This window comes from Neomonachus schauinslandi, chromosome 12, assembly GCF_002201575.2.
Source record: "Neomonachus schauinslandi chromosome 12, ASM220157v2, whole genome shotgun sequence".
NCBI lineage: Eukaryota > Metazoa > Chordata > Mammalia > Carnivora > Phocidae > Neomonachus > Neomonachus schauinslandi.
In genome coordinates, this window is record NC_058414.1 from 26,561,880 (window position 1) to 26,576,057 (window position 14,178).

General features: G+C 32.3%; 1 protein-coding gene across 1 annotated transcript in view; it reads right to left on the reverse strand.

Moving 5' to 3' along the window:
* PCLO (piccolo presynaptic cytomatrix protein) overlaps positions 1 to 14,178 on the reverse strand; it is a 329,508-nt gene that overhangs the window by 45,753 nt on the left and 269,577 nt on the right. The window contains 1 exon segment of the mRNA XM_021689841.2: positions 7,424 to 7,549. Coding sequence (XP_021545516.2) covers positions 7,424 to 7,549 — 126 coding nt within the window.

The window sequence follows — 14,178 nt, forward strand, 5'->3', positions numbered from 1 at the left end:
ATCATGACCTGAGCCGAAGGCAGATGCTTTAACGTCTGAGCCACCCAGGCGCCCCTTATTTACATTTTCTACCCTGCCTTTTCTGGGGATATAATATTGTTATAAGTTGATATAAAATGATACAAAATTATTAATAAGTTTAATAATTGCTATGTGTTATTTTTTTTGCTGTCCTACCTTATTTTATTATAGTGATTCAGAATACAATAATTAAGTCTCTAGGTAGAACAAGGGTCCAGTATTATGAACGCATTTAAGACTCAAACAGACATGACTCAGGATAAAAAGATACACTTTCCCCAAGTCCATCTATTCCCTCAATACAGTCACTATCAAATTTCAACAGAGATTTTCCTGAAAATTGGTAAGAAGATTCTGAAATGTGTATGAAGGGTCGTAGGTCAAGATTTTTCCAAGAGGGTTTTGAAGAACAGCAATATGGTACCTACCATATGTCAGGACTTAATATAAAGGTATAATTAAAACATTGTGACAGTGATGTTGGGATAGACAACAGACCAGCAGACTAGAACAAAGAGTCATAAAAGACCCACACATGTATAAGAAAATTCAATATCTGACAGATGGAGCATTGTAGATCAGTGGGAGTAATGACACACTATTCAATAAACGGTGCACACACAAACTGATTATCTTTATTGAGAGAGAAAAAGCCCTAGAGTTTCTACTCAGACCCCAGATAGATTAAAACAACTTAATTCTACATCTATCAGGACATTATGTGAAAAGTGAGAAAAATTTTATGATTTTTTAGAAGGAAATATAGAGCAATATTTTTAAGACTCTTGGGCAAGGACAATTTCCTAAACAATACAGAACATTTATAAAACTTAATAGAAACAAAATGATGACCTTTCAACTTGGGTAAAAACAAACAAACAAAAAGACAAAAATACAAGACATCTACAGCCCACTTACTTGACAAAGGATTACCAGAATACATAAAGATTCCCTCAAATTCAATTTGAAACACACAAACTAATCCAATTAAAGAATAAGCAAAAGAACAGGCAAAATGCAGATGAGAAAAACCCAAGAGCTAACAAGATCAATAAAATATTATACTCAACATCACCGAAGGGAAGGTAAATAAAAACAACAGACACCATCCCACATTACATTTGAAAAGAAAATTTAGAGAAAGAGGACCAAAGATGTAGAGAAACAAGAAGACACATTTACTACTCACAAATGTAAAAACATTTTAACACTTTGGACAGCAACTCGGAAAAATCAACTACTGTTGAAAAAACCACAAAACATTCTCTTACATTATTTAACAAGGTAGTCATTATCACCAGAAATTTAACTTGTAGAAGAAATTCCTCCACATGTACATAAGGAGACTACTTCAAAAAATCACAGCATTGCTTGAAATAGTTAAAAAAAAACCCTCATAAATAACTTAAGTAACCAGAGAATGTTTAAATTAAACTATGGTAGAGATGTAGAATAATAGAATTCTGCCCCATAGTGAAAATAAATGAACTAGAGCCACATGTATGACTTTGGATGAATTGCATAAACTTCATGTGACTAAGAGAAGTTGCGAAAATACATTAAGATATTGTTTATATAAAATTTCAGAAACAGGCAAGATATGAAGAGTTTATGACTACATACATAAAACTGTGAAGAAAAGCAAGTGAAAGAGTAACCTCAAATTAGGTCTGGTAACTTATTCTGGGAGAAGTCTAGGACAAGAGAAGTGACTACAGGAGGCTTTAATTGACTTCTATGTATTCCTTTCCCCTAAAAAAATGAAACAAATATGGCAAGATGTTGATATAATAAATATGGTGGGTACATGGCTGTCTGCCATATTATTCTCTACAGTTTTTTTTTTGTACACTCAAACATTTGTAATCAAAATGACAAGTCAGTGCCCCATAAGTGCTAAGTTGCATACATCAAACCATGAAATGCTGAGAAGCTCCCCCAGCCCCGCTCCCATCAGGGAAGGTGGAACAGAAGGTGTGGGATGTTGAGCTGGGCATCTCAATAGATGAGGAGTGAAAAGTGTGAAGAAGCTGTGTGAGTCTTAAAAGATCATTTCCCTGACTGGGGAGAGGGCTCAGACTAAGAAAAAACATGCCCTCTTTTAATGAATCAGTGAGCATCAAACCCTGACTTTTTGTGGTTACTGTGTAATTGGAGACATGCAACCATTGAGTTGTTTTAGTAAAATTCACAAGACTGAGAGCAAAACACACTCACCATTTAAGTGCAAATAAGTCAGAAACATGTGTCAGGCAGCAAACATTTTCACATAGCACTTGCTATTTCGAGTTGAGATTTTAACTTCTAATTTAAAACTCCTCTGTTTCATGCCCTTCACCGTCTTACAATGCTTTGGGGCTAGAAAAGAACTGCCAGGAGAAAATCTACTCCTCACACTCTGCCACTGCACAGAACTGCATTGCATTTTCCAGGTATCATTGTTTTTGTTTGTTTGTTTTTTCTGTATCAGTAACTATCCAATACCATATCCCCACTCCAGAGATCTTAATTTAAATTCTAAGCAAAGAAAAACCAAAAAAACCCAAAAAACAAAAACCCTACAGTAAATTTTTGAGTAGTTAAGCTCAAAGTTATAAGAATGTGTGCCCAGAGGAAATGGTTTCTATTTTGTACATTTTTTTCCTGAAAAGGTAATAAAAAATGGTAATTAACCAAATAGAGATGCTGTCCTAAATGTACATGGTTCTTTACAAATAGTAGAGTGTGACTACCTGTCTTATTATTTGCTTCACAAAATACTGAGAGGAGTAACATCTTAATAAGTATATAACATTTGCAATCAAAAATTATTTAATACTCATTTCTATATATATTATTTGAAATCTTGTTTTATTTGACACTGCTGGGCCCCGGGTATGCAGGAAAAGAAACCTCATTGTTAAGGGACACGAAAGATCCATGCACACGTGACGTGCACAAATGGCTGGAACATAAAGAACTGACCCTGGTCTTTATCAGATTAAACAAAACAAAACAAAGTCTTTGCTTGTCATGAGGTATGGATAATTATATTATGGACTCTCCAAATTTGGAGATGGTTGGTACTTTGATCTGAGAACAACATATAAAGAGTTATTTTTAAGGAAAGTTTTTTTTTTTTAAAGCATGTCATGAATTCAAAAATTGTCATCATATCGAATAGGTTCACTAGGTAAAACAGAGAAAAGAGAGTTTATTACAGAGGAAGCATCTAATTTTTTGAGGTCATTGGTTAAGGTGATGATTATGCTGAACCTGGTATTAAAATTGTACTATGAATAAGGTTTATAATCATTTTTCTAAAAATAAATATTTAAAATGGAAGTGACAAGTTTGAAATATACATTCAAAGTCCATACATTCAAGTGTACTTTTAGATGCTCCAATTAGTTCAAAGAGAAATAACAATATCAAAGGAGAAAATGAGATAATATCATACACCACTTAAAGCCTCAATACTGATGAGGATTACACAGCCCCAACACTGTTGATCTGAAATTGTTGAAAATTTTAATCCTAAAGCAAATAGCAAGAAATAGCACTTTAGAAACTTAGATTTGTAGCTTAGTTCCCCAGATGTTTTGTCATCTTCTTCTTCTTTTTTTTTTCCAACAGAAAACTGACCTTATGCGTTAAAAGGAAGAATGACAGGTTGCAAAAAATCATTCTTGGTCTGGTATTTGCTTAAGAATGTTTAGTAATGTTGCAGAGAAATAAGTTTTAAGATTTTGGAAGATTAGTTTCCCTCAAGTATCTGACTATGTAAGTTTTTTCAGAAAATCATTACAGAATTTTACAAAACTAAAAGATTCGCTCAGGAAATTTTGATTAACACAATGCTCCCTAATGGCTTTTTTAGTTTCAGAGGATAGCACAAGCCTCTATTATGAGTGTTTAAAAACAAATTTCTTGAGAATAGCCTAATGATTCTGCAATACTAATTATTGCTAACTATCAGCATTCAGAAACACATCATTTTCCTACATTCTTTAACAATATAGACAACCTTGTTCAGAAAGATTTTTCAAAAAACAATGAATAAAAATCTTCTTCAGGAAGTACAGGGGGGCTTTTTTCCCTTCGTTACATAAGTCAGTACTTTCAGAATAGCACTTGGCTTATGAGCATTGGAAAACCTACATGATTGGTCAGTATGTTTTAAATGCACAAATCCAGAAAATAAAAAGCTAGAGGAAACCTGGAAATACTCTTGCTCTTCCAAAAGTCAACACAATCAGAATCCATGGCACTGAGTGCTACAAGAGTGTAAGCATGTGAGACACTGATGAGTCTGAAAAGCCTACTGTAGGAGAAATAACCAAACTTAGAAAAAACAGTAAAGTCGGCCTTTTTTTTTTTTTTTTTAGCAAGAGCTTCACTGTATGGAGTGGGGGAAAAAATACAGTCTAAGAATTCTATGATCAACCAAATGTCATTCATGTTTTCAATCAACAATTTTAAATCATAAAGGCTCAGTGTACATACTTTTGTATTCAGAAATGCAGAAAGATACACTTGGAGGACGTCAAATCAATTCCTAAGTCTACCTGGAATTCATTCTACAGATGGAGATATACAGTTACATACACACAAACACATATTTTATCTATTTATTCATATACATACAATTTTCCCTTAGAAAAGAATTAATTTTAAACTAATGGCGAATTAGCCATCTTTATTGCCTTCAATAAATAAAATTTTATTATGGTCATGCAAAATTTTAATTACTAAAAAACCACAAGACTCCAGTGATATACACTTGATATTGTCATAGTGATGCCTTACCTAGGGCATAAAAATCAGAGTTGTGTTTTAACCAATCTACTGCTCTGAAATTTTATGATAATCTATCAAAGATTGAAGGTGAGGGCTCTAAGGATACTATGTATGAATAAAGCACATAGTTACAGACAAAACAAAAACTATGTAAATATAAATACATATACATAAACATATATATCCTGAAAATATACAGGTCAAACAAGGTGAGTCCTTGTGGATTCCCATTTGGACTGATGGCCTTCTAGTCAGTTCATCTTTGCATATAAAGGGAATGAACTTTTATCATTTTAGCCTGGTGGCATAAGACAAGGAATAGCCTTTTGGATGGTTTGTATGTTAAAGTAACTCCTTAAAATATTTAATGTTTCAAAAACAGGATCTAAATATTGAACCAAGACATCATCATGAAGCTAACAGAAAGAAATACTACCAAGTGTTTTATTAAAGACCTATGTTGCAAGAGTAAATAAAGCAAAGACAGAAATCATAAATAACAAATAATGGGTGTGCATTTTACAAGAACTGGACTCCAACCAGAGGATCTGTGTTCACGGAAAGGCCTGGTTTGACACTTTGGCAAATCTTTGGGAGAATCACTAAATAAATAATTAAAATAAAATCTTAAATAATATGCATATAGCTTTTAATGATTTCCCGCTCTAACCAAATAGGTGGACTGTAAGAATACTTCTTCCAAAAATGATGAGAAATGGAGCATGTAAAATTTTAGGTTCATTTCAATTTTCTCTCTTGAATTAATATGTATTATACCTATTTTTTTAATTTAAATTTATGAACTTAAAAATGGCTACATAGACTATCAAGTACAAAGGGTATCATTTCATAACAGTATGCTTCATTGAAACTGTTTTTCAAATCATCCTGATTTGTAGTATTTACCAATTTCCATGGTGTAAATACAGAGAAGGGTTTCTTTCTTCAGGTATCTTTGCAAAACCATAACACAAACAGTTGCTGCAATTTTTTGTTTTAAAATAAAAATAGCATATGCATTTCCTTCTGGAGTAGGCTGTATGAAAATGATCATATCACTCCCATTCTTAAAAATGGTCTCTATTTTAAAAAAATGTCTCAATTTCTATAGCTTAAGTAGACTGCAACACCGAAGGATTAGCATTAGGAGTGACAGGATTATAGTCATAGAAACTCCATACAGACTCAGTGTTCTGTTCATAATTGTTATATCTTGGTTCATTGTCTTTATCTTCTTTTCTGTATCTGGTTAATTCTCCTACATTTCCCTGTTTTATGCATGACATTAGAATATTTTTAATAATATGCTTTCAGTTACATATTAGGTAATGTCCTGGTAAACTGGCATTCTGAAAACCAACAAGGAAATAAACAAACAAAATAGGCCTAATTTATCACCTTTATCTATTTCCACTTTGTAAAAACTCCCACCATGACCAATTCAAGCCATCAAAGTGACACCATTCAATGTGAAGTTGGGAAGAGCCTATCTTAGTGAGTTGGTACCAGTGGGCTCCAGTAGAATGCTGTGATGAATCAATAATGCCTCAAGTTTATTTATTCTAATAGGCTACCAAAATATACAGGGACTTTTTTGGTAGGTTCCAATACATTTAAGAAAATGACAGTGAATAATTTTAGCATAATTAAAATGTTAAGCAATGGGCAGCATTTTATAAAACTATGAAATGACAGAAAAACACCTTCCAACTAAGTATTTTAAATAAAATAAAATGATAGGTTGAGGCTATTTTATGATTAAAAATATTCATCATAAGCAATATCATTGAAAACTTGTAAACTATACGTTAGAGTTTGGAAAATGCGAATGACATTTAATTAACAAGTGAAAATAATCATTATGCATTTTGAGAATCAAGCATCTTATAACATTTGAAAGAAAGTGATAAAATATATTTTTATGGCCCTTGAGGTACATCTCTAAAGTCCATTATTTTAAAATGCTTTTGATGTAATAAGGTATATAGTATCTAGAAGTAGACAGTAACCTAGCACAGGAGTTGGCAAATTTTTTCTGTAAAGAACCACAGAGTACATATTTTAGTCTTTATAGACTAGTTAGTCTCTGTCATGAATACAGTTCTGTTATTGTAGTGGGAAAATACCCATGTTCAACATGTAAATCGATGATCCTCACTGTGTTCCAATAAAACATTGCTTACAGAAACAAGCAGCAGATAGATTTGGCCTGTAGGCTGTTCATGGTTTGCTGACCTGACTTTAGCGTGTACTGAATCATCTGGTATTTTACAGTTCTGATTTCAATATAATTTTTTTTAGTATTTATAAAAAATTAATCCCAATGATGAAAGTTTTTTTTAATAATATTGCCCAAGTCAGTAAACAATATTAACTAATTAGTGTTTCTTAAACAACATAATCCCATAGCAAACCAACAGCCAAAAGGACAATGCAATTGAAAATAAAATGAATATAATTGTGAACACATTTTCTTTTATATTACTATACCAAAATTTCATAATCAACTATAACGAGAGAGGTTTACCTAGACAGTAAATAAAGAGGAAACCTGCATATGAAATTAAAATATACTTAATAGGAGTACATTCATTTTAATTTACTATGAAATCCTTATTCTTACCTTCTATAAGTTTCCCTGTCTGTTCTGCACTTCCTCCAGGAAGAATTTTGGCAATATAGGCTCCAATTTCTCCATTATGTCCAGGGATTTCTTTACCACCCACAATTCTAATTCCTAATCCATTACCTGTATTGGAAAATTAGCAAATTATTAGTCATAATTTAAAGGGACAACAGTTATCAGAAGTTATAAGGTGCAACAAGAGTTGGCTCTGGTAAAAAAAAAAAAAAGTGGGCTCTGGTGCCCAGAAACTATCTACAACATGAATGCTGGGACTGGACACTAATAACAGAAGGATATTATTCTGAATTCAGTAATAGTTGATATGAAATAGTACATTTTGAGATTTTGGTAAACTCTATGATGAATCACCTGATACTAAAAAATAATTCTTTGATTCAGCCATATCACCAAGCTATGATACAAATATCTTTGTCCATTTTTGACCAGATACTTTGTAAAAATATTGTATGAAGATGTTCCCACTATAAGAAACTCCAGAGCCTACAGTTCACTTATGAAATTGAGGAGCATTTCACTTAAAAAGGCAGTAATGGCTATCATAAGTTGAGAAGACACAATCCAAGCATGTGATTGCAAATGATAAAATGAAAACACGATCAAAACTTGTGAATTATGATACACTTTTTAGTCTTAAATGATCAACTAACATTGTCTGTGCATTTGCGTGGCACCTACTGCGAAGCCCAATAAAATTATTCTTGACTGATGAACAACTTAGTAAACTTTTTTATTTCATAGAACAGATTTTTCTGTAAATAACCACATGCAGAAAAAGATGGAGAATGATTATTATGTGAAAACTAATTGAGATAGAAATGAACTGTTGATGTTTTAAGTTTATATTTTTTTAATCAGCTAAAAATTAGCAAATATATATAAATATAAATATATAGCACCAAATATACATATTTTTACCAATGCCAAGGATATTTAAAAATAAAAGTACTTTAAAAAAGCAGAATTCTTCTTCTTAAATGAAGATAGTTATTTCTTTAAATTAAGATTGTTTCCATTCACTGATTGAAGTACCATTTTCAACTCTTTCAAGATCTCTGAATTTTAAGAGTCAGCTCTCTTGTAGATTCTGTTCCCTTCCCATTTTACTCTTCAAAAACATCCCTGTAGTCAGCATCAACACAGTACAAACATTCAATAACCAGTAACACCAGATTATGGAATCCTTCTGTCATCTACCTTGTATATTTTGGTACAATGGTAAAACATTATTTTCAGGTTATATGATGGTTCGAAAGGCATTTCCTCTCTCCTTTTCTTCATCCCTTCCTTCCTTGTATTTACCCTCTTTTCTCTCTCTCCTTCCCTACTATTTGCCTCCCTCTTTCTACTCTTTTAACCACGGTAAGTGGTAAGGAAATGTCATAAATCATCTTTTGGGATCTGAGACTGACCACATCTGAAGATTTACCTCAAAACAAAAATGAAACAAAAAGAAATTAATTGTACGTGTCTAAGTTTCCTGCTGTTGTCAAGGGGACAGAGTTAAATAAGATACTGGCTTTCTCTGGCCCCACTTGTGGAGTTTTTCTGTCACCAGTTTCTTGGTTCATTGCTTCCACTATGAGTAGAGATTAATTTATGATACACATTGAATATAACTGGGTGAATACAGAACATCATCTAGTACATGACCTGGTTTCAACTAAGTCTGCGTAGAAACAGTTGATTTCTTAGACAGTAGGCTTTAGGGATTCACCAGGACTGATCCTACAGTAAGACATTAGACAGATACAAATAAAGGGTAGAAGATGAAGAAAAGTTCTTAGCCACTCTTCATTCAATTAGTCTAGCCTATATTTTAGTGTGCGAAGGACAGTTTGGAAATTACAAAATGAGGATTTTAAAATAGCTGGCCATAATTAAAGGGTTATTTCATGGAATTTATCAGTAAAAAATAAAAATAGTTTCTTAAAGATTTGATTTCACTCTCCATGATTGAATCACTCAGAGCTGTAATTTACCACTTGTTAAACTTCTCATAAAAACACACACAGATACTGAATTTCTAAAGTGGTCAGTGTAGCCATATCAGTTTTAAGATCTTAAAGTCTCAGATCCTAAAAGATGATTTATGAAATTTCCTTCATGGACAGGCATATGTTCAAGATCATGGCTTGCATCAAAATTTATCAGAATGCTAGAGTATAGGAGAGTACAGCAGGGTACAGTAGAGTGCTCAGGGCATTTGGGTTTTTTTTTTTTTTTAGATTTTTTTTATTTATTTATTTGAGACAGAATGAGAGAGAGAGAGAGCACATGAGAGGGGGGAGGGTCAGAGGGAGAAGCAGGCTTCCCGCCGAGCAGGGAGCCCGATGCGGGACTCGATCCCGGGACTCCGGGATCATGACCTGAGCCGAAGGCAGTCGCTTAACCGACTGAGCCACCCAGGCGCCCAGGGCATTTGGTTTTAATTATTTCTTTTTAAGCTTAAAAGAGAGAATGTAAACATAGCCCATGAAAAAAATTTCAGCACTATATATTATAGGGCACAGCCATATGCTTAAGGATCTCCACATGGAATTGTTACGCCTCGTAAAGATATAGCTAAAAGAGTAGTTGTGGAACTCTAAATTCTATTAATTGGTATAAGTGACTATTTTTAAAGATTCAGTTATAGTTTCATTCTGTAGATGAAATTGTCTTAAGAGTTAAGTAGTTGGATCCTTAGTACCATTTGATTTTTGGTGACTGAGTACACTCTAAAACCTTGTAGTAAAGGATCAGTGGAAAGAAATTATAATTATATCCATCTTAATAAAGTAGCACAACACAATACTTATTTAATTTTGTAAAATACAGCTTCATACTATTGAATTCTAATACTCAAAACACTTCCTAAATACATGTTATATGCCTCAGTATCTATCTTAGGTAAAATGAAAGTAATGTACAGTTATGACAATACTGTGAGAAATGAAATTTTATATGTAAAGAAGCCACTTCAAGCACATAGTAAATTTTCAAGAATTACTGTTGCTCTGGTTGATGTCGTTGTGGTTGCTGTTGTATACTTTGTATACAACAAAGTAGCACAGAAATATTAAAGTTTATGATAAAATAGAATGATAGAAAATAAAAAGATTCAGAAAGTATAACAGTTTTTTGCTTATTTTACAGTGGTTACATGTATTCTAGTTTGGACATAATGAATATAAAGTTCATTTACATGATTGCTAATTATTTAAATCTGGACATTTTGATTTCATATTTCTATAGTTGCACTTTGATATTTTATGTATTAAATGCATAAAATTAAACAAAAATATTTCTATAAAAATAAAACACCCCAACTCAAATCTAAATTGCAGAATTCAATAAAAGATTTGGTAAATTCAAGAAGCAACATTAATTTTTAACTGATAGGCCTATATCTGAATGGTCCTTGATAAGTGATGTTTTACTGTTTTTCAACTTTTGACAAATTTTTATCAACATAAATTCCTTTTGCCTCTCTGCTTATATTCTATCCAAAAACATTAATAAAATGCTTCCTTAGTGAGATGTCTTGAAAATACGGTGGTTTTGCTCAAGTGAACAGTGCAGCAGGTTAGAGAGACAAGTAGTTACCAAAGAGAACACAGAAGCTTTAATAAAAGATTCTCAAAAGTTACAGTAATTTCACAACATATAAGCAGAGATGTTGTTGAAGAAGTCTTACAGAGAAATCTAACTTTCAGAATCCTTTAAAGTATGTAGAGAATATTTTTAAGAAAAGAGAAGTTCAATGATGGATGTAGCAAAACCATTAAGAAAAAGTATTACCTTAATAACCTTAGGATTATAATTTAAATATACCAGTCTTTTTAAGTCTTCATTATAATTATGTGGTAAATATACTATTATGTATTCACTTTTAATGTTCCAGGCCAGGATGGCAACATAGGAGGCTCCTGAACTCACCTTGTCCCACGGACACACCGAATCTACAGCTACACGTGGAGCAATTCCCTCTGAAAAAAATCCAGAAACTAGCTGAATGACTCCTACATATTGGTCAATGAGAAAAAAAACAAAAATGAAAACAAAACCACATAAAAACAGGTTTGGGCATACCTTCAACTACTGGGAGCCATTAAGAACAAAGAAGGCAGCTTGGACAATCACTAAGGTTTGAGAGACAACAAAAGCTCAGACCAGGCTGAATCATAATGCTTATCTCCTATATGAAACCACTGCATCAAGACTAGGAGAGGTGACTGTTTTATCTAATGCTTAGAAATCAACACAGAGAGTCAAAACAATTGAAGTAACAGAGGGATATGTTCCAAACAAGAGAACAAGATAAAATTCCAGAAAAGGACCTTAATGAAGTAGAGAGAAGTTATTTGATAAAAAGTTCAAAATAATGGTTATAATGATGTTCACTGAGGTTAGCAGAACAATGCATGAACAAAGTGAAAATTTCAACAAACAGAATATATTAGAAAGTACCAAATGGAAATCACAGAGCTGAAGAATAAAATATATGAACCGCAAAATTCATAGAGGGGTTCAATATCAGACTAGAGAACTGGAAGAAAAGATGAGTTAACTCAAAAACAGAGTAGTGGAAGTCATTTAAGAAAAGGAGCAAAGAGAAAAAAGAATGAAGAAGAGTGAAAACAGATTAAGGGATTCATGAGACACTATCAAAATGAAAGTCATCCTATAGAATGGAAAAAAATTACAAATCATATTCCTCATAAGGGGTTAATATAAAAATATAAACGCATTTAGAGAACTCATACAACTCAACAGCAAACAATCTGATTTAAAAATATGCAGAGAAACTAAATAGACAATTTTCCAAAAAGACATACAAATGGCCAAAAGGTACATGAAAATGTGCTCAACATCACTAATCATCAGGGAAATGCAAATCAAAACCAAAATGAGATATTACCACACATCTATTAGAATGGTTATTATCAGAGTCCATAGTCTCTCATGGTTCGTTTCCCCCTCCGATTTCCCCACCTTCATTTTTCCCTTCCTTCTCCTTTATCAAAAATATAAGAGATAACAAGTGTTGACAAAGATGTAGAGAAAAGGGAACCCTGGTACACTGCTGTGCTGGTAGGAATGTAAATTGTTTACGGCCACTATGGAAAACTGTGTGGAGCTTCTCCAAAAAATTAAAAATAAAACTACCCTACGATCCAGCAATCCCAGTTCTGGTTATCTATCCAAAGGAAAATAAACAGGATTCAAAGAGATATCTGCACTACCATGTTCATTACAGCATTCACAATAGCCAAGATACGGAAACAACTCAATTCATTGAGTTCATTGATGGATGACTCGATAAAGAAGGTGTGTGTGTGTATATATATATATATATATATATATATATATATATATATATGTGTATATATATATATATATATATATACACATATATGCACAATGGAATATTATTGAGCCATGAGAATGAAGGAAATCCTGCCATTTGAGACAACATGGATAGCCCTTGGGGGCACTATGCTTCGTGAAATAAACCAGACAGAGAAAGACAAATGCTGCATGGTATTACATATATGTATGGGGAAAAAGCAAAACTCATAGAAACAGAGTAGAAAAGTGGTTGCCAGGGGCTGTGAGTTGGGGAAATAAGGAGAGGTTGGTAAGAGGGTACAAACTTTTAGCTATAAAATGAAAAAGGTCTGAGGATCTGATATAAAACATTGTGACTATGGTTGTTAACACTGTACTGTTTAAGTGAAATTTGCTGTGAGTAGAAATTAAATGTTCTTACACACACACACACACACACACAGAAGATAGATACATGAGGTGATGGATGTTTTAATTAACTAGATGGGGGGGATCCTTTCACAATATAAATGTAAATCAAATCACCATGGTGTGCACACTAAATATCTTAAAAATTTATAAGTCCATTATACCTCAATAAAGCTGAAATAAAAAACAAATAAAATGAGCTGTGTATAAAATAAACATGAGCATATTAAGGAGACAATCTTTATATTTGCATTTAAAGTTTAAATCTACTTTAATTTTATATGCTTATTAACACGTTACATAGAGTATTATAAAAATGTTTTTCTTTTCATCTTAATATATGAAATATTTATGATGTAACTATTGGAACATTAAGTTTAGACAAAATTAAAATACTTGGTTCATTTTGACACTATCACATGCTACATCTAAGCATCAAGGAAAAGCAAAATTTTATCAGTGAACACACTATCTTATGAATAGTAGTCCTTAAATCAATGGAGTTTATTATTCACAATAAAGTTATCACAGGATAATGATATACTGCAATTTAGTCATGTCATTAGTTGGGCTGAAGAAGAAAGATTATCTATATAAATATTAATGCTAATGAAGTACTAAAGATAATGGAAAAGACCCCAAAGGATAGTTCAATTAAATCTATTTTTATAGTTTATACATTAATTATACTCCTGAGTGAGACTGTGAAAGTTTATTTTTATATTCTTTCACCTACTAATTTCTAGGTTATAAATTATCTATATAAATATTTAGGAAAATATACCAACTTATATTAAAAAAACCCATAGTAATTTCTCCTTTGTGTTCTTATCAAATGCTACATTAATTCATTAATACTTGAACATAAAGACCCCAAAAATATTTCATTACTTCACCATTTTTCTTTATTTTTACTAATTTTTGTTCTTTATAAGAAAAAACATTCCTACAAATACAACAACACATATCAATTGCTTTAATAACAATCCCTA